Source organism: Plasmodium malariae, assembly GCF_900090045.1.
Source record: "Plasmodium malariae genome assembly, chromosome: 13".
Taxonomy (NCBI): domain Eukaryota; phylum Apicomplexa; class Aconoidasida; order Haemosporida; family Plasmodiidae; genus Plasmodium; species Plasmodium malariae.
In genome coordinates this window covers 689,943-713,957 of record NC_041787.1, presented here as the reverse complement: position 1 = coordinate 713,957, position 24,015 = coordinate 689,943, and the positions used below count along the sequence as shown (strand labels likewise).

Here is a 24,015-nt window from a genome sequence, read left to right as displayed (position 1 = left end):
ATGGCAATGTCCAAATATTATGAAAAGAAAAAATCATTTTTATTTTATATAATGTTTGCCTACACTACATTTTGCAATTAATTTGGGACGAGTAAAAAAGTATAATAATGTTTAGTACTATTCTGAACGCAATGGAAAAATATTAAAATTAAATTAAAAAAAAAAAAAAAAAGGAAAAGGAAAAGCTAACGAGAAGAAATTATTATTCTTTATATGTAAACACACTATATTATTCCTTTTTCCCATTTGGATTTTTGCTTTAAAACATTTTTAAAGTGAATATATATCCGAATATGCAACAAAATAAAATAAAAAAAATAAATGAAAAAAATAAATGAAAAAATTAAATAAAAAAATTAAATAAAAAAAATTAAATAAAAATAAAGGAATAAAGCAATATAGTAGAAAAAATTACAAAATGACCGAATAACTTAATGACAGTGCCAAAATCAAAAAAACTTCCTTGTGCATAACCTACAATTGTCTAACTCGTTGTTTCAATGATATCCGCAAAAATGTATTTAATATTTTCCTTGTGTACTTTCTTTTTATAAATATGGTATTAAGCAAACGATGGTTGCAAATACGTCGTTTTCGTGTAAATATATATATATATATATATATATATATATATATTTTTTTTTTTTTTTTTTTTTTTCTGCAAATATTTGAGTTTTCAAAATAAATACTTTTTTTTATCTTAATTGATACATGTGTAAATTGGCGAATATTATATGATCATTTCAACCTGAAATTTCAATAAAACACAACGTATTAAGATGTATATATATATATATATATATATATATGTATGTGTGTGCATACTAATTAAAGGAGAAATAAAATTCGTTTATTTTTGAAAACATTTAAAATGTGTTATGCATACACATGTAGGCAAATGTACATTCTTCAAAAGGTTAGTAAAAAAAAAAAAAAAAGGCGCATATTAAAAGTTCTCCCTTCCTATATGTCGAAATTTTGTTTTTGTTATGTTGTTCCTTTGTTCTTCTATTACTCTCATTTTGTTCTTCTATTACTCTCATTTTGTTCTTCAATTACTCTCATTTTGTTCTTCAATTACTCTCATTTTGTTCTTCTATTACTCTCATTTTGTTCTTCAATTACTCTCATTTTGTTCTTGTATTGTTCTTTGTTTTGCCCGTTAACGTTTGAAAACAGGTGGTAAATACCGCTAAACTGTCAACATATACAGGGAATTCATACACATATATACTGGTTTGCGCATGCACGTTCCCATGTATACATATACGTAAACAAATTAAGCATTGTATATAATCGTGCACATACTTTATATATTTATGTTATGTATACATTTGCGTATACTATACCTATACTCGGCCTTCCCGTGCGTGAATATGTGCTTACATAGAAATTTACATAAAATGTTCACTTCAAAAAAAAAAAAAAAAATATACAAGATATGCTTACAGTACTTAATATGAACGACCTTTAACTGCTCATATGTGACGTACATGTTTGTATCGTTGAACTAAATGAGAGAATATTACCCTCAGAATGTTTGAATATTAAATTATATAAACAATATGCAAAAAATAAAAAGGGAAACACAACAACATGAAAAAAAAAAAAAACAAAAAAAAGTACGTTGCTCCTAATTCCAGTGTGTTGTTAATTATATAAGTAATAAATATTTAATTTCGCTATTTAACACATTAAAGTTCTTTTTGCATAATTATAAAAATGTGAATTAGAAGGAAACTATAATAAAACTCAGTCAACTGTACAGACATTGTATATGTCTCTAAATATTGGCTAGCTGAAAAATAAATATGCTCACTCTTTTAGCGTCAATATGAGTATATTAATGGAAAAAAAGATGGAAAACAAATAGGGACAAAACAGAAAACTAACGGGAATATGGCAAAAATGGCAAAACACGATAAAACACGTCAAAACTGAAAGAAATAAATTAAAAATCTTGATTAGCTCCAACTTTTCTTATAATGCAATGTTATAAAAATATTTGGAAAAACGTCAGTGATATTATAAAAACAATTACATGTGTATATGTGAATAGTCTAAATATATCTCCATATAATAGAAGAACGAATAGGGAAAATACTCAAGCGACGGAAAATGCATGACTCTCCTAGCAAACTTCACTGCTCTTTCATGTTGTATATGTTTGTATACACTGCTTTTTATTATTCACTTCTTATCAACATGCCTTTTAATCTCCATATTGAAAATAAAATAGTTCAAGTAGTATTAATATAAACGAAATATAATAAAATCAAATAAACAAAGCTGAGAAGAAACGCGTAATATTAAAATAAAAGTTCGTGATCATCCGATTACGCCGTTCGTTTGTTCGTTCGCTTGTTCGTTCGTTTGTTCGTTCGTTTGTTCGTTCGCTTGTTCGTTCGTTTGTTCGTTCGCTTGTTCGTTCGTTTGTTCGTTCGCTTGTTCGTTCGCTTGTTCGTTCGCTTGTTCGTTCGTTGTTCGTTCGCTTGTTCGTTCGTTTGTTCGTTCGTTGTTCGTTCGTTCGTTCGTTTGTTCGTTCGTTTGTTCGTTCGCTTGTTCGTTCGCTTGTTCGTTCGCTTGTTCGTTCGTTTGTTCGTTCGCTTGTGTGCTCGCTTATGCTCTCGTTTGTTTCCTCGTTTGTTTCCTCGTTTGTTTCCTCGTTTATTCTTAATTTATTTTGTTATTACTTTTTTTAATTACATTTCATTCCTTAGGGACTTCAAAAAATAGAGCAAATAGTCATTACGCAGAAAGATAAAAAAATTTTTATTCCTATCCTTATTTGTTATTAGTAATAATTTTCACTTGTAATTTTTGTAAAAAGCTACAAATAAATACATAGGTAAATAAGAATAGTCTACTAGCTGAACGAATTAGCAAAATAGCTAACTACACCATGTCTCCAATATATATAAACACTCTTGGAAATAAAAAAATAAATTAAAAAAAAGGAGAATATATCTTTATAAGTACTACTACTATTTATGTCCTTTTTAAAACGAGGGAGTCAGTCCACATAAAGCGGAAATTATAGGAATTTATACTCAGCTGCATATGTGCATATTCAGATACGTATGTGCCGACATATATATGCACAATACATACATACATACATACATGTAGCACTTAGCCTCATAACCCATTTACGTCAGTACAAAAATAACATGCCTCTAGTTACTGATTGCAAAGAAAGCTTAAAAATAATGCTACATAAAATTCTCCCTTTTTACTAATATATATAATTATTATTATTTAGCAAAAAAAAAAAAAAAAAAAAAAAAAAAAATAATAATAATAAATACAAATATAAAAATCATCTAAAATTTAACAATGGGTAACACCATAGGCGTGGAATGTTCATTCGGTCATGTTCATGTGACGAGTATTTTAATAAATGAAAAAATTAGAAAAAAAAAAAATGCATATAGTTTGATTGGAAACACGTGTAGCGACGTTTCTAAGAATAATTACAGTGATAATAATAATGGGGGATTGAACAATATATGTAGTAATAATTATGCTTCACCATATGAGAAGAGAAAAGAAAAAGATGAATTCAATACACATGGTAAATCAAACAATGATTATTTAAAAATGCAAAAAGATATGTTTGTATATATGCTAAATATAAAACATATTATTGAAGGTGATGTCCAAATGGCTGTATTAAAAAATAATGCGGATATATGCGAACATGCACAATTTTCGCTAGCTCATTTAACCAACTTTTTTAAAGGGGAAGAAAAGAAAGACTTGCTTGATTGTTTTCCTATTTTTAATAATTTTGTGAAAAGCGAAGTGGGTATCAATATACAAACAGATGAAGCGATAAAAGTAGACATATATGGAAAGAGCACTATACATATGGACAATCACGGTGATGCTATTAATACTCTGAAAGGTGAGGATGAAATAGCCCGAATTTATTTCTTTACTGTACAGGTAAAACATATTGAGGAAGCTCTGTTTAAATGTACCAAAGACATAATAAAAAACGTAGCAGTAAATTTAACGGGGGGACAAAATTATTATATAGAGATCAAATTAAGAAAACTAATAGAACTTAAAAGTATGCACTATCATAAAGAAATAAAATGCATACAGAGTGCCATAAACTTTTTAAAGAAATTTTATCCTGGTTGTCTGTATCATTTCTTAATGTCAAAAGAGAACAATGAAGCAGTCAAGAATGGAGGAGATTCCATAAATGATAGAAATAAACTAAGGGAGCATCTTTTGAACAAAGAAGAAGCTGGTAATATATGCCCCTATCTAATAGTAAATGTAAAACGAGGTATTAGCTATCACCTAGTTAATGAAAAGAATATTATACAACGAATTGGTAGTTGCTTTATTAGTTATAAGACTATTCAAAATTTATTTTTTTTAATAACTGGAAAATTTTGTTCCTTACAAAGAATTTGTAAACTGGCTATTAATGGGATAAATCGAACTTTTGATATGACTGTTGGTGATATTTATGGTACATCTTATGGCAATGCGGGTTTAAGTAGCGATCTAACTGCGTCCTTTTTTGGTAATGCTCAACATATATCCAACATTAAAAGCTTATTTAACTGTTATGATGCGGATGTGGATGAGGATGAAAAAGAAAATGAAGACCATGTTGAAGAAGGGACAAATTCAAAAGGGGATAGTAAGGCACTGATAAATACCCATGAAGACGTGGCTAGCTCTACTTTTGAAACAAGTACATGTGCTTATTTTAGTGATAGTAGCATAAGTACACTTACTGGAAGTGATAATAGCAGTACCCATTTTTTTACTTCAAAAACTCACAATAATTTGGCGTTTAAATATATGAAACGGAACAATAACAGCGGTAGACCTTTTTTTTTAAATTTTTATAGCCATTCTAGTTATACATATGAGAGCTGCATAACTGAGCAGGTAAAACCAATATTGCAAAAGGAGGGTGAAAAAGAAGAAGCAAATACATTTCTGAGGAATTCCATAAGTGATACAGAATTAAGCTTAAATACGCAGGAAAAAATAAAATGTATTAAAAGGGGGGTAAATAAAAATATTACTATGAATAGCTACGAAGACAAACGAGGTCTTTACCCCTTATTAAATAAAAAATTTAATGGATTAAAAATTAACCCCTTAACGAACATGCGAAAGTTCGAACAAAATTCTGAGCAAATCAGAAAAAAAAATTTTAACAAAGTAATAAATTGTTGTTCAGGAAAAAATACATTTGAAAAGATAAAGTGCGTGAATGAAAATAAGAGTGAACAGTCTAGTGCCAATAACGAGTACGGTGAGATAAATAATTTTTTTTTGGAAAATAAAAATGAAGGCGCTGAGAACAGACTTTTCATTAATAACAATATTGGCAATAAAACTCATTGCAGGAAAAAAAAGCGTACAGTGAAATTTAATAAAAAGGAATGCGATTTGATGAAATCGTTACTGTCTATGGTCATATTTAACTCAGCACAGCAGTCATATATACATAGTTACTTATATAATGTGAAGCACATTGTTTTTTCAGGTATACTTTTGGACAATGAAGCTTGTTTACAACTGATGAAAATTTATATAACGTTCATGTATCATAATGAGCAGAAATTATATTTTACCAAAGTTTCTCCTTATGTTAGTAGTTTAGGGGCTGCCTTGCAAATGTTAAGCTGTTTTATCTGATTTAACGAAACGCATGGCTTTCAACGAAATTCACAGCATTCATTTTGCATAAAAGATGGGTATAACTCTTATACGGTGTATCGAAGTACATACATACATATATATATATATATTATTATTTTTTTAATAAGCCTGATTTGTTTGTTACCATAATTTTGTTACGCGCGTGTGCATATATATACCTGTGTATATTTTTGTCTATACGCCTATGTATGTACATATGTAAATACGTCCGCACATGTGTATGCAGTGAATACGTGTTTACCCTCATTAACCGTTCTTCTTACACATTTTGTGTAAATTGAACTTGCAAATAATTTTAATAGAATTGCCTGCACGGGTCAGGTTTATTTCACATAAGTACTATTAAGTATATGTATACATGTATGTGTGTATATTTTCATTTGCGTTACATTAATTTTTATTTATAAAAACTTAATTATAAAAAAAATTATGTTATAGTTTTTTTTTTTTTTTTTTTTTCTCTTTTATTTTTCCTTTATTTTTGCTGAATTTTTCGTTCATTTTCCCTTTTTTAATGTTATATAAAACTTAGTACAAATCATTACGAATTTAAAAATTGCCATTAAAATTTTTCAAAAACATGACAACATCATAACTTTATGTTAGTAATATTTTTAAAATTTCCAACTTTTATGTTTTCCCTTCATAAGCTATTATATAAAATATTTTCGAGAGTTAATAAAGGAATATCCAAAAATGAGAAATAAACGTTACGTTTGTTTTATAATATCATGCACATTTTTGATTTATTTACTATTTCACCGCATTCCTCTATTTCTCCTGGGTAATTTATCACTCCCACTTTTGTAGTAACGAAATAATATTGTTCCTAGTATGCTGTTTATTCATTTATTCATTATTCATTTATGCATTATTCATTTATGCATTATTCATTTATTCATTATTCATTTATGCATTATTCATTTATGCATTATTCATTTATGCATTATTCATTTATGCATTATTCATTTATGCATTATTCATTTATGCGTTATTCATTTATGCGTTATTCATTTATGCATTATTCATTTATGCATTATTCATTTATTCATTATTCATTTATTCATTATTCTTTATATATTTATTTATTCATTTTTTATTTTCATTTTATTTTTTTTTTTTCCTCTCCTTTATACCAAAATTTCACTATTAATGGGGAATTATTTTATATTTTTTTATTTTATGTGTTCACTTTTTTTTTTTTTTTTTTTTTTTGTCCCATCGGTACCAAAAAGAAGTTTTATTTTATAATTTTTTACTAAAATTCAAACAAAGTTAAATGGTAAATAAATAATGATAAATATGTTTCATATAAATGTTGAATTTTGCTTATGTATGAAACATGTATAAATACGTATGGAATTAGGCTTAACTAGAAAAAATACATAAATGTAGTGAAGGTGTACTTTTATTCATGCATTCATTTGTTAACGCATTTGTTCATTTGTTCATTCGTCCATTTGATCATTTGTTCATTTGTTTATTCGTTCATTTGTTCATTTGTTCATTTGTTCATTTGTTCATTTGTTCATTTGTTCATTTGTTTATTCGTTCATTTGTTCATTTGTTCATTCGTTTTATTCTTTTTTTTGTATAACTTTTTCTTTTTTTTTTCAAGAAATTGTAAATGAAATAAAGAAATTAATTATATAATTTAAAGTAGTTCTGTGCAAATTAATAATAATAATTTTTATGTTATATTACAGCTTATCGTAATATTTACTGGATAGAAAAAAAAAAAGAAAGTGTATGTATGTATGTATATATATATACAAACATGTACATACACACGTGCATACGCCCATACAGTAAAGAATAATGAATAACTCACTGTAGTGTTAATTTTTTGGTATATATGATGAATTTCACACTCGTAAAATAAAAGAATATATGCATGTGTATTTATCCATCGATGTATATTTCTACTTATTAAGTGAATAAGTAATCATTGTTTTAGTGATAAGTATACATACACATATATATATATATATATATGTATGCCAAATATATAAGTATTAAATGTTAAAGTTTTAAACCAATCTCCGGTGAATGTATTAGTATAAAACGTATTAGTATAAAACGTATTAGTGTAAAACGTATTAGTATAAAACGTATTAGTGTAAAACCTATTAGTATAAAACGTATTAGTGTAAAACGTATTAGTGTAAAACGTATTAGTATTAGTATAAAACGTATTAGTGTAAAACGTATTAGTATAAAACGTATTAGTGTAAAACGTATTAGTGTAAAACGTATTAGTGTAAAACGTATTAGTGTAAAACGTATTAGTGTAAAACGTATTAGTGTTAGACCTACTAACGTGAAACGAATAAGTTTTAAATTTATACGTGTTTGTAGAATAATTTTAAGTGGAGAAAATGGGCCTAGGCCATCTTAACATAGAGAAAAGAGAGCAAAGAAATATTACAAAGCTAATATAAATATAGGAAGCGATGTATGAACTAAAAAGTGTAGGGAATCGAAGTGATGATTATGATGATTGTGATTCAACACGAGAGTCAAAAATATTAGATATGGAAGAAGGAGAAAGCATAAAAAAGGGAGATATTTATACAAAAAAAGTAAGTATAAGCAGTTCAAATTTTTTTGTGGGTAATAATAAAAGTACTTCAAATGGGGAAAAAAAAATGAAACAAATTAGTGACAGTAAGACATTTAAAAGAAAAGTAACAACAAAAGATATTGTTAATTGCCCTAAAGAATATCATGCTAATTTTATTAGCATGTTTTTATTTATAATAGGTAGTGCTTTTTTTCGGTTTCCAATATTGTATGTAGCTGGTTGTATAATTTTTGCAATAGCAAGTGCAATGTGTTTATATAGTAATTTAATAAGTGCAATGTATGTTAAAAATAAAAAAAAAAAAGAATTTTATGGATTTTTATGTTACATAGCAGGATGTGCAATTTTCATACTTGGTTCTGTTTATTGCTGCTTTAAAGATGATTATTTTGCTGTTATTACATTTATTTTGGGAAGTTTTTATTTTTTAGTTGGAGCAATATTTTTTTTATATAATTTTAACCTACGTAATATAAAAGGTGTGAAATATCAAATTGTAATTGTGTATATGTCAAATCTTTTTGGAGGACTTATATTCACAGTTGCTAGTATTATGTTTTTTTATGAGCATTTATATAATTATGCTTGTTACTTATATGTTGGAGGAAGTATATTATTCACACTAGGAACATGGTTTGATTATATCATTCATGTGAGGAATACTTTTTGAATTTTGACTATAGACGTTTTCCTGAGCACAGTTTGGATGCCTTTAAACTTAGCATTTTGTTAAATTGGCACGTACACAAATTTAGAATTTTTTTTTTCGTCATTTGGAACCTGCCATTTGTAATTTACCATTTGCTGCATGGCTAGTTAACCAAATTTCCCATTGGCCCCTCGAACATTGAAGATCCACCGTGGATCATCAATCAAAGAACAGTTTTTGTTAATCTGCTAATTTGACAAATCCCCATTAGTCCAATTTGTGCTTTTTTTTTTTTAATCCATTTTATTCATTTTTTTGTGTTATATATATATATATATATATATATATATATATATATATATATATAATATATTGTTAATAATTCTTTTTTTCTAATATTATGCAATTATACAGAATTAAAATTTGGTGATAATATATGTACCATGTGCTTATCACCATGTTATTCTTTTAACATTCATTTAATTATTTCCCTTTTTTATACAATTTTAATCAATGTTATTATGTTAATGTACAGCTTAAAAGGGATCAATTACTTTCCTTTTTTTAAGCCTCATTGTGCTGTAAATTTAAAAAAAAAAAAATTTTATAACTCTGCAACAAGTACTATACATATATGAATGATGCATATATATGTTAGTGTACGTACATTTGTGTGTATATGTTTCTATGCATACATATACATACTTACATTTGTTTGGACACTTTTGCATACATGTGCATATTAACATGTAATTTCACCTTTTTTAACGCGCTCATTTATGCATTAAACGTGTCCTATGATAAATGTATTAATTTAAGAACCATTTGGAGAAAAAAGAGGTAGTATTTGTTTTATTTTATTTTATTTTTTTTCTTTTCATATGTTGTTATTATACTATTATGTTCATTTCTATATAACAGAAAGAGCATTTTCCAGACGGGAGCATTTAAACTTGAAAGAAGTGCAATGTTCTTTCCATTGTACCAGCATTTTTATAAAACCAAAAACAAGCTTGTGTATTTCCACAAATGTTAGAAGCACATATAATACTACTCATACATGTCAGCACAATTGTATGTTTAACGAAAATGAAAAAAAGTATAGGATCAAAAAATGAAACAAAAAAAAAAATTGATGTTATATTGGATAAAATAGCTAGCTACGTATGGAGAAAAATGTTATAACATTTTGGAACACTTAGAAATAAAAAATAAAAAAATTAAGTAAAAATCATTTTTGTTGTGTTAGATGGAATTTTTCAATAAAGAAGGGGAAACAAAATGAATATGAAGGAAAAAATGTACAGAAAAAGAGCAACGAAAGGTACTTATGGCAAGTAACAGTACAAATACATTAACATAAAAATATATATGTATAAATAAATGTGTGTATATATTGAGGGGGGGGGAGAGAGCAAAAAACGTGCAGTTGAAAATATGAAGAATTCCCATCAATGAAGGGTTAACCAACGATATTGACAGCCAAGTTCAAAATGGGAAAAAGCAAAAAAAGCTAAATTAACCTAAACATATCCTAGTTTTTTGCTACATTGCTTTTTATTTGAAGTTTAATCTAACCGTATACATCTACAAATATATATATATATACATTCACATATGTTACACGCACGCACTTGGATGAGCGTCATTTTTGAAGTGCAAATTTCGATCAGACGTTAAACGATGTTAAATGATGTGATAAAAAAATTATGTAGATCAATTTGTTACATTTTTTTTTTTTATTATTTTATTATTTTATTATTTTATTATTTTTTATTATTTTATTATTTTATTATTTTATTATTTTTTATTATTTTATTATTTTATTATTTTTTATTTTTATTTTTATTTTTTTATTTTTATTTTATTTTTTTATTTTTATTTTATTTTTTTGTCCCTCCCCTTCTCCTCCTTACCCTTTTTCAAAAACATCTTATTTGTTACTTTACCATTTCTTCTGAACAGAATGCTTATACTCGGACATAAAATTGGAAGGTGCGTAAAAATTAGAAAAGCGAATTTTCCGAAATTTATGAACTTCAGTTCAAATATAAAAAATGACATATATAATCAGTATGAGACTTTTATAACTATAGGAAATAAAAATCCTGAACAAGTCATAAATTTATTGAACGAAATAAATAAGGAAAAGGGATGTGACACTGAGTTAATAAAAAATATTACGAATCATATATACGACTTTAGTGAAGACTTTTTTTGTCCGCAATTAGTTAAGGTTTTAGAAAATTATGTAATGTTAAAATATTCGGATGAAACCTTACTAGCAATGGTATGCAACCGAATAGACGACTTGGTAAGTATAAAATCTTGTTTAAGAACAAAAATAATGATAAATATTTTTAAACAACTAAATTTCCATCATCCGTTGGTTAAACTTCCATTACTGTCTCAACTAAATGATAATATTAATGATTATAAAAATGAGTTAGTTTCTATTATAAAAAATATATCTTATTTATATGTAGATACCTGCACAAGTCATAATATTATGAACCGTGTAATAGTAAATTATGATTATTATGACAAGGATATATTTACCATATTTGAAGCTTTTAGTAGGCTAGATGATTATACAGAAATGTTTATCGATTTAATGGTAGAAAAAGTACAAAATATAGAACAAAGTAATAGATGTTGTAGTTTAAAAGATTTTCTTAAATTCCTCAGTGCATATAAGAGAATAGGATTAAATGAAAATACATATTTACATACACAATTTGAAAAAAAAATAAATAATATTAAATTATTATCTCCTAGTAATATTTCTTATATTCTTCTGCAAATGGTATCAGCCAAATATAGAAATGAACACTTATTTGAATTGTTAATGATGAATATAGAAAATTATATAAACAGTAACAGGGGAGAAACAAATTATGAAAAGACAAATTTATTCTTCTATGATTTGGCTAGTTGTAATGAGAGGAAAAAGAGAAGTAAAAGTGCCAATTGTGCTATAGTTAAAGGAGGAAAGGCGATAAAAAGTGAAAATGTAATTGATAAGGATGAAGAATTACGAATTTATGAAAATACTTATAGTTCCATTTGTAACAGATACATTTTATATTTTTTACCTTTTCATTTACTTTTGCTAATATTGTTAGATTATGATAATAAAAATATATTAATGCACTTGCTTACCATATGTGTAAGTGACTATCTGTCCTTATATGATACATCAGATTTGATTAAATTGTTATATGCCCACACTCTTCTTCTAGTAATGATTGGAAAAAAGGATAATAATAAGAGTAAAACTGCAAAACTAGAAGGAAACGTTTTACATATATTCATGGCTCTTCAATATGTATATAAAAGTGCTACTATTAATGATCTGAAAATATTACATAATTGCTTTTTATATCATCATAATATTTTTAAAAATAATAGCAGCAAATTGAAAAAGCTACAAGACGATTTGTTATATACAGAATGCTTTTCAATATTGCCATCATCCTATTCTAATTTAAAGTTTGAACAGCTAGAAGTGGTCAGATGTGCTAGTTCATCATATTTGAAAAATGTGAACAATGATTCGATTTATTTTTACTTAAATAAGAATGATTTCTTTTCATCAAACCAGTATCATTATGATAACTTGTTGTTAAATGTTAGGCTCAAAATTGATATTTTAAAAAAGCGTCACAGTACTAGTAGTCTGAAGATAATTTATAAGGAAAACATCATTAAAAGTGAGTAGTCTTTTGCTTCTTATCGAGTTGAACAAAATTTTGTGGGTGTATGTATATAGCAGGGGAAAAAGGAATGTAAAATAGATATTTTTTTTTTTTTTTTTTTTACTTTTTTTGTATGCAATGAATATAGGATAGATGGGATATTGGATATGGGGTGCGCTTACAAAATTGTAGTAAATGGACATCAGTTAACACACCAATGAAAGTGAAGTGGTGCTCACACAAATTTCTGTATTTACTCAAACGATTGGAAGTAAGGGCAGAAATTGGGCGCTGAAATTTATCCTTTAAAATAAGTCGCCCTACTGCAGACCATTGTAGGTATGGACAGTGTCAGTCAGATTTGTTTGCAGTAATAATATTTTCACATGAGCATTGCAGGAATTACTAATGTTATGACGTTTTATTAGCTGAGTGCCTTTATTTTATGACCGTTCATTTTTTTCTGACATGTACAGGAAAAAAGGTTTATATTTTTAGTATCTTTTTTTGGGGGTATTTCAGATAAAAATACTTGAATGAAATAGACCTTCACTTTGTCTATATATTTGCAAGTGTATCCCTTACTTTGTGAATATTTTGAATTATTATATGTGTAATTAGCGAAACAATATTTTTTCTTAAAATGACCACATGAGCGATTTAGCAAAACGTTAACTTTTAATTTTTAGATGATGTACAGGATTGGAGATGCAAGAGAAAAACGTCCTGGGCCTGCTCAAGGGGTACGATAGAAAAAGAAGGCACTCTCTATATATGACACTCGTACATACATATGTATATGAGCACGTATGTGAGCACGTGTGTGCGCATGTATGGACATATGAATGCGCGTGTACACGTTTTATGTTTGCATGAAATTGTGCGTGTGAAACAAATACATAGCTAGCCATTTTTTCCGGTGCTTGGGAGACTTATCATCATTTTAAGCAGTTTATATTATGTATTGCAACAACTGCAGTATGATCATACATTTAAATTAAAAAGCGTTTGATTAAAAAATCTTTTTTTTTTAAATATTAAATTAGTTGGTATTTAAAATGTTCACGTGGGTGCTGATGCGCACGTGACTGTTCATACGCTTCTGCACAAATTTTGTAAAGTGTATGTAAGTGTATATGTGTTTATGTATATATATATATGTGTAAATATGTATAAGCGTGATTTAGTGCACGCGTGCATGTATTTATTTATTTTTTTTTTTAAAAAGCAAAACAGGCTATAGTTTTAAAAATCAACGAACTTATTCAAAAAAGGGATGAGGCAAAAATACGCATATTCACGTAAATGTCAATGCGAATGCCAATTTGAATTCTAATTACATGGTGCATCCTCAAAAATTTTACTTAAAAAGAGGGGATTAATAGAGTGCGGTCAATTCTGAGCACACGTAACATGTCAAATCCTCTCGTGTATGATCTAATGTATAACCAATAGATTTCAAATCTTCTATATATGGTGATTCATTTTTCAAATATAACAGAATTTTTTGCGTGTTGTTAATTTTTGAAAGCAGATGTATTTTCTGTATTAAATGAGCGAATATATTTTTATCCTTTGCATAAATATAACAATGATTATCTTTTCTTTTTTCAACTTTCACCAATCCGTTAATTTCATTTTTTGATATATACAAAATTACATTATATATATCGTAATCACAATTACACAAATCGTACGCAAATAATTTTGTTTTTATATTTTCTATACTGGTAAAGAAAAAGGTACTATGGTATAATTCTTTGTAATTTCTTTGAAGAAACTTAAGAATTAATTTAACATCATATGCGTGAATACATCTAATAATGGGATGGGAATCGTCCCACGTGCGCATATATGTTGTTGTATCCTCTGTGGTTACTGCTTCATTGTGCTCGGATGAACAGGGGAAAAACACAAAATCGATAGGATAGTCCTTTGCATACGCATCAAAATTAATGGTACTTTCACTTGTACTTCCGCTAACATGCGCTGCTTTAGAACCAAGCTCCTTTCGTAAGGTAAACCTAGCGTCGAGTGCAACGATATTACCCCCAGACACAAAGAGCGGGTTAATATCACATTCATTTATGTAAGGAAGCAAATCTGCAATAAGTTGTGAGAATTTTATAATTGTAGTTATAAGTTTTGGCATTTCACATTTTTTAAATCTAGACGATTTTCCTAACAAGGCATTATATATTTTTGTGTTTTTAATTGTATGATGCGTATATGAAAAGGTAAGTGGAGGTATCAACAATACACTATCCTTAAATATTTCGACATATGAACCTCCAGATCCAAATAATAAAACAGGTCCAAAATGTTTATCAAAGTAATAACCTAGAATTAATTCAATTCCGTCATCTGTGTTTACCATATTTTGTATAGTTACCCCTTTAAACTCTTTTTCTAGGTTATACTTTTTAATATTGTCATATATTTTTTTATATGCTTCTATTAATTCTTTCTTATTACTAATGTTCAGTATAACTCCTCCTATGTCCTTCTTATGTGTTATAGTATCTGAATATATTTTCATTGCACATGGGAAAGAAAAGCTTTCACATTTTTCTATATCATCAAGCGTTTTAAATATTTTAGTACCTACAACTGGTATGCCATAACTTTGCAATATCATTTTTGAATCATATTCATTCAAGATGAAATGCTCTTTTTCTATGGACTTGTATATTATATCAACTGCCGTTTGGATCCTTTCCTGCAAACCCCTACTACCTGAGTTTTCTCCAGCTAAGCGATCATTTACATTTCCTCTATTTTGGTCTCTTTTACCCAAGTACTGCTCCCGTATTAGCTCATTTATGTAGTAATTTTTGTCCGAATCAGCTAAAAAGTCGGGAATTTCTTCGTATAAACCCTGTATGTGAGTAATATTTTCATGCATTTTTAGCAAGTTTTGAGCTGAGTGCTCAGGATAAACGAAAGTTGGCAAATTGTTTTTGTTGAGTATGGTGGTAGACTCTTCTAATGATGTACCTCCCAAATAATTGCACAACAGTATAACATTATCTTTCATGTGTTTATCATCTTTAATTTTAATAATTTCTTTAGCAGTGTTCAGAGGATCTGTTACACTCTGAGGTGATAATAAGAGTATAATATTTTTATATTGACCATCTTTTATTAATGCTTCTATCGTTTTTTTATATAATGATGGCGATGCATCTCCTAGTATATCTACAGGATTAGATTTACTCCATGACTCTGGTAAGAATGTGTCTAATTTTTTTTTTAATTTTTCATTTAAATTTGATAATATACCATTATTTTTCACAATATTATCTACTAAGAGTACTCCTGGTCCACCTGCATTAGTTACTACGCATATTTCATTAGTTTCTGGATATTTTGTACAATTTAAAATTTTACACATATGAAATAATTCTTCAAAATTTTCTGCAACTAGAACCCCTAATTTTTTCATAGATGCATAAAAGATTTCATAATTTCCAACCATAGAACCCGTATGTGAAATGGCTGCTTCTGCTGCTTTAGCGGTTTTACCGCTTTTTAAAAGAATAATAGGCTTATATAAACATACTTTCTTACATACAGATACAAATTTATTCAAATCACCAATGGATTCTACATATAATAATATATATTTTGTATTTATATCATAAAAAAGATATTCAACTAGTTCATAAAATTGAATATCACACATAGAACCTACTGAAATGAAATGGGAAAAACCAATATTATGCTGAAGTGCTAAATCTAATGCAGCCGAACATATAGCACCACTTTGTGATAGTAAAGAAAAATGCCCTTTCAATATTTCATTATCTGCAAATGATGCATTCATATTATGATATGAATTCATAATACCTAAACAGTTAGGTCCTATTATTCTTATATTACCTGACTTTGCTACTTTTAATATTTCTTTTTCTAATTCTAACCCTTCTGCTCCTGTCTCTTTAAAACCAGCTGTTATTATTACAACTCCTTTTACATTCTTACTTTTCAATTCTTTCATTACATTCAATACATGATTCCTTGGTACTGCTATTACTGCTAAGTCTAAGTTACCATCTTCTATATCCTTTACACTCTTATAACTTTCTCTGTCATATATTTTACTACCTTTACTGTTTATATAATACAATTTGTATGTATTATTCTCGCCTTTGAGTAAATTATTTACTATAGAATTACCAACTGACCCTTTCCTTTCTGTTGCTCCTATTATTCCAATACTCTTAGGCTTAAAAATGTAATCTAAGCTATTTTTAAAATATGCATTTTGTTGTACATTCTTATTATATCCAAGCCACACACTGTAGTAGTTTTTTGAGATGAAAATATTCTTTTTCACTTTCATGGTACTCTCTTGCTCTTTCCACAAGGGAGGCCCCTCGTGTGCACGAATGTGAACGTTTGCAAATTGGTATGCGTATGGAAATACGTAATTGTATATAAATATGTATGTATGGGTAAACACGTATGTGTGGTTACATATGTAATTGTGTATAAATATGTATATGCGAGGGCGTACATGTATGTACTTCTATGAGAGTACCGTTACACACATATACATGCATATATAACGTAAAACACGGATTACGCTTATACAAACTTACGCGTGGACAACTATACATACGAACATACATGAACAGGTGGATAAAAGTCGCTCCAAATCAATTTAATACACAAATGATAAAAAATAAGCTAGCAAATCTATTTTGTTCTTTTTATTTTTGTAAGATCACACCTAAAAATGTATATATACTCAAAAGTGCAGCTTCTAGTTTCACTTATAACTTGTAATCTCTCTGAGGAGGATACTTCTGCTTGTACACTGCGTCAGTTCAGAAGTTAGCTTATAGGTAGTGTTCACAAACATGGAGTTGAGCGTATATGTGTATAAAAGTATACATAAGTATATGCATTCATTCATGTATATTTTGCGTAAGCATGGCAATGCTTTTTCTTTTTTTTATACCTCCTCTTTTTTTTTATTCTTTCTCTCTCTTGATACATAAAAATTTCCGAAAAAGGAGCTCGAGTTAAGAGGACAGTAATACAAGCACATACCCACTTATACTACGCAAAAAATGGAAAATAATTTTTACTTCATATGTTTTTTCGGTTTATAGGAATAAAACGTAAAGGAAAAAAAAATAAAATAAAAATGAAATTAAGTGAAATAAAATAAAAACAAAAAACTAAAAATGCATAAATTTTATGTAAAAAAAGGAAAAAATTCTTAAACTGGTAAGTACATGTGCGTATGTATATGTAAATGTGTCATAAAGAAAAATAAAAAACGGTGCATTGCATGTTGTCATATATGTATATGTATATGTATATGTTTATATTTATATATATGTGTATGTATATATATATATATAGATATATATATATATATATAGATATATATATAGATATAGATATATACAATATTTATTTTATTTTTTTTTCTAAGATTGGACTATTCCTTACAAGGAAATATTTCGATATTTGTATATTTGAATATTTCATTATGCCAATACTGCAATAATGCAAAATGGGATTAAACTTTTTTTTTTTACATATTTCTTTTCCTTTATTAAAATAAAAATAAAAGAACAAGAAAGAAGAGTAAGAACCTAGTTCAACTTCTGTGTAGCGTTTTCAGTAAAATATTAGCGTGGTATTATATATATTCTTATTCAACTATTGTTCCTTTTGCGCTTTTTTATTTCCATAAAAAAAAATTGTTCAAGTAAAAGAACATTAAAATGTATGCATATAATAGGCTCCAACAGCACAAACTGATACGCAGGAAATGGTAAACTACATACATTTAACATGCATACATATATATGCATATATATGTATATGTATGTATATATATATATATATATATATAAGGATATATATATTTGCATGTATATATATGTATAAGTATGTATATATATACATTTATGTGCACAGCCTTTAATATAAATAAGTGGGTGTCTTTAGCAAAAGGGAAGAGCCTGTTATCTTTCTTTACAACACAAGAAAAAAAAAAAAATATAAATATAATAATATTCCCCTTCATACAAATATATATCATTTTTTACATGTTTTTGAAAATGTTTCAGTACTTTGTCAGGTGAGATATATAAAATAGGGCATTTTTATAAAAGTACTGCGCGTTCTTTGCTATTTTTAATTTCCGACAATTTCGTTGTCATAATTTACAACATTATGCTTTAATTTACTATTATTTACTCTATTTTATTTATTCATTTATTCATTTATTCATTCATTTATTCATTCATTCATTCATTCATTCATTTATTCATTTATTCATTCATTCATTCATTCATTCATTCATTCATTCATTCATTCATTCATTCATTCATTCATTCATTCATTCATTCATTCATTCATTCATTCATTCATTCATTCATTCATTCATTCATTCATTCATTCATTCATTCATTCATTCATTCATTCATTCATTCATTCATTCATTCATTCATTCATTCATTCATTCATTCATTCATTCATTCATTCATTCATTCATTCATTCATTCATTCATTCATTCATTTATTCATTTATTCATTCATTCATTTATTCATTCATTTATTCATTTATTTATTTATTTTTTTTTTTTTTTTGTTGTTGTCTTTCTCATATTTTAATGTTTACACGCGTTTATGTAGAATGTACAATCCGTCTTTTCTAATTTTTCCTTTTTCTAAAAAAATATATTCAATTTTGTAAAAAATCAAGTTCTTTCGTTTTGTGTCCCTGTAATATGTGAGTGTTTACCATCCATTTGTTTGTTCCACCTGCATCTCGGGAATGTAAATGTATACAGCTAAAATGCGTAATCGTTTGTGTATCATGTTCATGTGTGTATGTAGGTAACTGTAAATACCTATTTTCACAAATACAATACAGCATGGCCATGCATAATTCTTTGGGGGATACAACATGTGGCACAACTGATACAATTCGTTGTCATGCTTTTACAAAAATTCCAAAGTGGTCCGACGTGTATATATATATATATATATATATATGCAGATACACGTAGATACGTGCAGATACATGCAGATATATGAAGGTATATATATCCGTATAAACACTGTTCGAACTAGTTAATCCATTGTTTTATATATTACTAATAGCGAAACGAGCTAGCTATTTCGAAAAAATGAAAGTTCGAATATTTGTCATATGGTGATAATTTCTTTTTTCACGGCTACCAAGCTCAGCTCACCTATAACGTTATGCACACGCGTACGTGTATAAATAAATATACATATGAACGCGTGTATGTATGTATATATGCATACACGTATGTACTTGCTTACGTAAGCGGGGTAGTTAAAAATTGACGCGCTAGTCTTCATAGCCCAAATTGCAGTACCATTCTGATCATACACACACACACACATAAACTTACAAACGCGCATACACATACCCATACACATACAAACGCACATCCCCTTTTAATGGTTCTTTTCTCGTTCTACAACCTCCGGGTAAAATTTAATAAAAATAGTTGTGTTATAATTATTATCATTTTCATATATCGTATGAGCAGTTACCTCTGCTTGAAATTCCGAGCTGCACAGGAAACCCTCGACAATTCCTGCAGCAAAGGAAGCGCAATTTATATTTCCATAATCTTTTGGTACGTTTATAAATTTGTTAAGTAAAATATTTTTATCGCATATCATATATTCATATATACTGTCCTGTGATTTAAGTAAATCCGAAGAATGCTGGAATAAATATTTCCATACATATTTTGAAATAAATGTAAGTATATTAATAATATTTATACTTCTTTTCACTTTATTTTTATATGTTAGGTATTCATTTAATTTATAGCCTACGCGTAATCCCATTTCGTGTAAACAATCTTCGATCCTATAACCTCTTTTACTTTTGTATAAACAATATTGCACCATTTCACTGAATAAGATACTAAATGCGCTTAGGCTCACATCTTGTTTTACTTTATTTAGCTCTTTTTCTACAGAAATTTTGTTCTTGTTCATATTTGTTTTTTTAGTTATTAATGTTGTGTGCGCGTGCAGCGTATACACTTATAGTTTCTTACTTATTGTTACTCAGTGTTACTTAGTGTAGGTTAGTACAGCTAAGTGCTACTTACTGTTACTTAGCGAAGCTCAGTGCTACTTAGTGTAACTTCGTATCACTTGCGCTTCTCAATGGACTCTATGATTAGTTAATGCATTAATAACTGTGCCTAACTCTTACACATTTAACGAGTAACAATAACAAATAATAAGAACAATGAATTACAAATAATTACAATGTATCTTTTTAATTTTTACATGCCTTGAACGAGCTTTTAAAATTTGTTTCCCCCTTCATAAATCAATGATATTATGTACTATTTTTTTTTTTAAAGATCGAGCCCACCTTTTATTTGCATTTACGCGATAGCTGCGATATTGTTTGCGCTGCAGTATCCCCATATTTAAGCATTTTACGACATGCTCAATGGATTATACACATTTGCGAGAATATTATATGTATATACTTTTTTTTTTTTTTTTTTTTTTTGCTTGCCGTAAAAGCTTTATTACTTTCTTACTTGCGTAAAATTCTGCACAGCCTTACGGAACAGTTCAGCCTATCATTTTTTGTTTATATTTGCTAACAGCACTTTAAGTGAAAACAATATTAACGTTATAGAATTATTTTGTTTTTTACCAAAAAAATAGTGCCTTACTGCTTGTACTCATTGTGCTTGTGTATATATTTACATATGTACATACATGAGTACATATTTGAGTACATACATACGTACAAATATGCGTACATATATATATGTATATATATATACATATTCATACATATATATACTTACAAATATACATGCATATACATAAACATATACATACATAAACATATACATACGTAAACATATACATATATATATATATATACCTACTTGCACTTTTCGGAGAAGGGAAAAAATTAGCAAAAGGAGAGCATTACATTTTGCGCCTGTAATTCTCTGCTTTCATATTTTTGTTATAAAAAAAATTTAGACAATAATGTTGTGTACACTGGAGGAACAAAAAAAATATAAAATAAATTTAATATATTTGGCTAGAAAAAAAATAAAAAATAAAAAGGAAAAAATAAAGAGGAATAAAGAAAAAGCAAAAAAGAAAAAATAAAGAAAAAAGAAAAAGGAAAAAGGAAAAAGGAAAAAGGAAAAAGGAAAAAAGAAAAAGGAAAAAGGAAAAAGGAAAAAAGAAAAAGAAAAAGGAAAGAAAAAAAAAAAAAGGAAAAAGGAAAAAAGAAAAAGGAAAAAGGAAAAAGGAAAAAAGAAAAAGGAAAAAAGAAAAAGGAAAAAGGAAAAAGGAAAAAAGAAAAAGGAAAAAAGAAAAAACAATGTCTTCTCCACTTTTAATATACTTTTGTGTAATAAATGACTAATTCGAAAAGAGCATTATTTAACATACTATCACACTTGGAATGATTTAACACCAAAATGAAGAAAATATAATATCTTGCTAAGAAAGACACAACTTTTAAAATGAAGGGGAGAAAGGGAGAGAGAAAAATGGATTAATTGTTTCCTCATAATTTGAGAAAATATCATTTAATTTTATTATGCCGTATTATGTTTTAATGTGCTTTATTTTATTTTATTTTATTTTATTTATTTATTTATTTATTTTTATTACTAATCCTTTATAGGAAAATTATTTCAATCAGAAATAAGCTACAGTTATTTATATATTAATTGGACGCCAAAAAAAGGAAAAAACGAAAAAAAGAAAAAGGAAGCTCAATTCTTTAAAGTTGATTAAATTTACGAAATTTCATCTATGCATAAAATTAAATAGTACTTAAAATAATAAATGCGTTAAGCATTTATACCCCTTTTGTTCTAAATCATGTTATATTATAATACACAATGTATCACCTTTTAATAATTGTATAGTTTATAATTAATATGACCTATACATAATACATATTTTTCCAAGTTGTATGCACACGTGTAATAGCATAACATTTAAAAGAAATAAATTGAAAAAAAATAAATAGTGGATAATAATATTGATAAGATGCAGTCCTCCGTTCGTTTGTTTCCATATGGCATATAATATATATATATATATAAACTTTTACAACCTCTTCACCAAGTTTGGGCATATGTACAATAAAAATAATGCACCATAACATTATTTACGTACAAACTAAAACATAGAATATGCAAAAGAATGAATAAAATACAGGTATACAAGTAATTTTTATATATTATATATCATTAATTATTTCAATAAAACTTAACAATTAAAAAAAAAATACGTAATTGTTTAATAATTCCTTATAGATAGGATAATCTTTACATCATACATACATAAACAAACATATACAAATGTGTACATACATAACAAAGCCCATCCCCTCATACTTTTATTTTATACCATGTTGCGAAATTGAGAAATTAGGTAAAAAGGCGCTTCGTCATTTTGACATACACACATATATGTATATATATAAACATATGTTTAATATACATATGTATGGATGTGCATACATGTGTTTATGTAAATATATTATAACTCCTTACTGTTGTACCTATTGATAGAATGCTTAAGTTACTTGTTATATACATACATATATACATTTATACATACATATATACATACATATATACATACATATATACATACATATATGTTTTATTAAAAACGAAAATACAGTAAAATTGAAAAAATAAATAGTGTTAAATAAATAGAGAACCACCTTTATACGCACATCTTGAAACATATATTTTTAAAAGTAGGATTATTAATGTAAGAACATACTATACAATGCTAATTAATTATATTTATTATATAAAATTGTATTTCCATATATATCATATTTATTACGAAGTTTCAATATATTCTTATTTTTTATATATCACAATATTAATAAACCATTTCGCACCAATTACAATTTTTGAAAAAATTAAAAAGATTTCATTTTTAGTAGGTTACAAATGTATAAACTACCTTTAAATTTGCAAGTGTTAGGAAAATTACAATGATTTAATATTGCTATTATTATTATTTTTTTTTTTTTTACTTTTGAATTTTTTTATATTTTATTTTATTTTAAACATAGAAAAGCTTTTTTTTTTCTTTCAAAAAAAAAAAAAAAATATATAACCGCTTTTTCTCATATTGCTTTATTTTTTACTCCTGTAGAAAAGTATATTACAAATGTATATAATTTATATATATGAACTTCTAAGTACTTAAATGATTTATATGTATGTACTTATGTAGATATTTATTATATGTTTATATATGCTTCTCTACATTTACATATTTTTACATAGAAGTATGTTTTGTGCTTTTTCATTTATTTAAAAAAAAAAAAAAAATTCGATTTTTTC

At 27.1% G+C, this 24,015-nt stretch overlaps 5 protein-coding genes across 5 annotated transcripts; 3 read left to right on the top strand and 2 right to left on the bottom strand.

Annotated features, from left to right (window-relative positions):
* Positions 1–3,336: 3,336 nt before the first annotated feature.
* Positions 3,337–5,676, top strand: PmUG01_13022900 (pantothenate kinase, putative; the record flags this gene model as incomplete). Its single annotated transcript, XM_029007202.1, has 1 exon — positions 3,337–5,676. One exon carries the CDS (start codon positions 3,337–3,339, stop codon positions 5,674–5,676), a length of 2,340 nt encoding a protein of 779 aa, XP_028863615.1.
* Positions 5,677–8,153: 2,477 nt separating this feature from the next.
* Positions 8,154–8,954, top strand: PmUG01_13022800 (conserved Plasmodium protein, unknown function; the record flags this gene model as incomplete). The annotated part of the gene is made up of 1 exon (XM_029007201.1): positions 8,154–8,954. One exon carries the CDS (start codon positions 8,154–8,156, stop codon positions 8,952–8,954), a length of 801 nt encoding a protein of 266 aa, XP_028863614.1.
* Positions 8,955–10,899: 1,945 nt separating this feature from the next.
* On the top strand, positions 10,900–12,654 carry PmUG01_13022700 (conserved Plasmodium protein, unknown function; the record flags this gene model as incomplete). The annotated part of the gene is made up of 1 exon (XM_029007200.1): positions 10,900–12,654. One exon carries the CDS (start codon positions 10,900–10,902, stop codon positions 12,652–12,654), a length of 1,755 nt encoding a protein of 584 aa, XP_028863613.1.
* A 1,355-nt stretch (positions 12,655–14,009) lies between these two features.
* PmUG01_13022600 (succinyl-CoA ligase, putative) lies at positions 14,010–16,976 on the bottom strand (the record flags this gene model as incomplete). The annotated part of the gene is made up of 1 exon (XM_029007198.1): positions 14,010–16,976. The coding sequence occupies one exon, from the start codon at positions 16,974–16,976 to the stop codon at positions 14,010–14,012; it is 2,967 nt and encodes a 988-aa protein (XP_028863612.1).
* Positions 16,977–20,086: 3,110 nt separating this feature from the next.
* TRAPPC5 (trafficking protein particle complex subunit 5, putative) lies at positions 20,087–20,641 on the bottom strand (the record flags this gene model as incomplete). Its single annotated transcript, XM_029007197.1, has 1 exon — positions 20,087–20,641. The coding sequence occupies one exon, from the start codon at positions 20,639–20,641 to the stop codon at positions 20,087–20,089; it is 555 nt and encodes a 184-aa protein (XP_028863611.1).
* Positions 20,642–24,015: the final 3,374 nt, after the last annotated feature.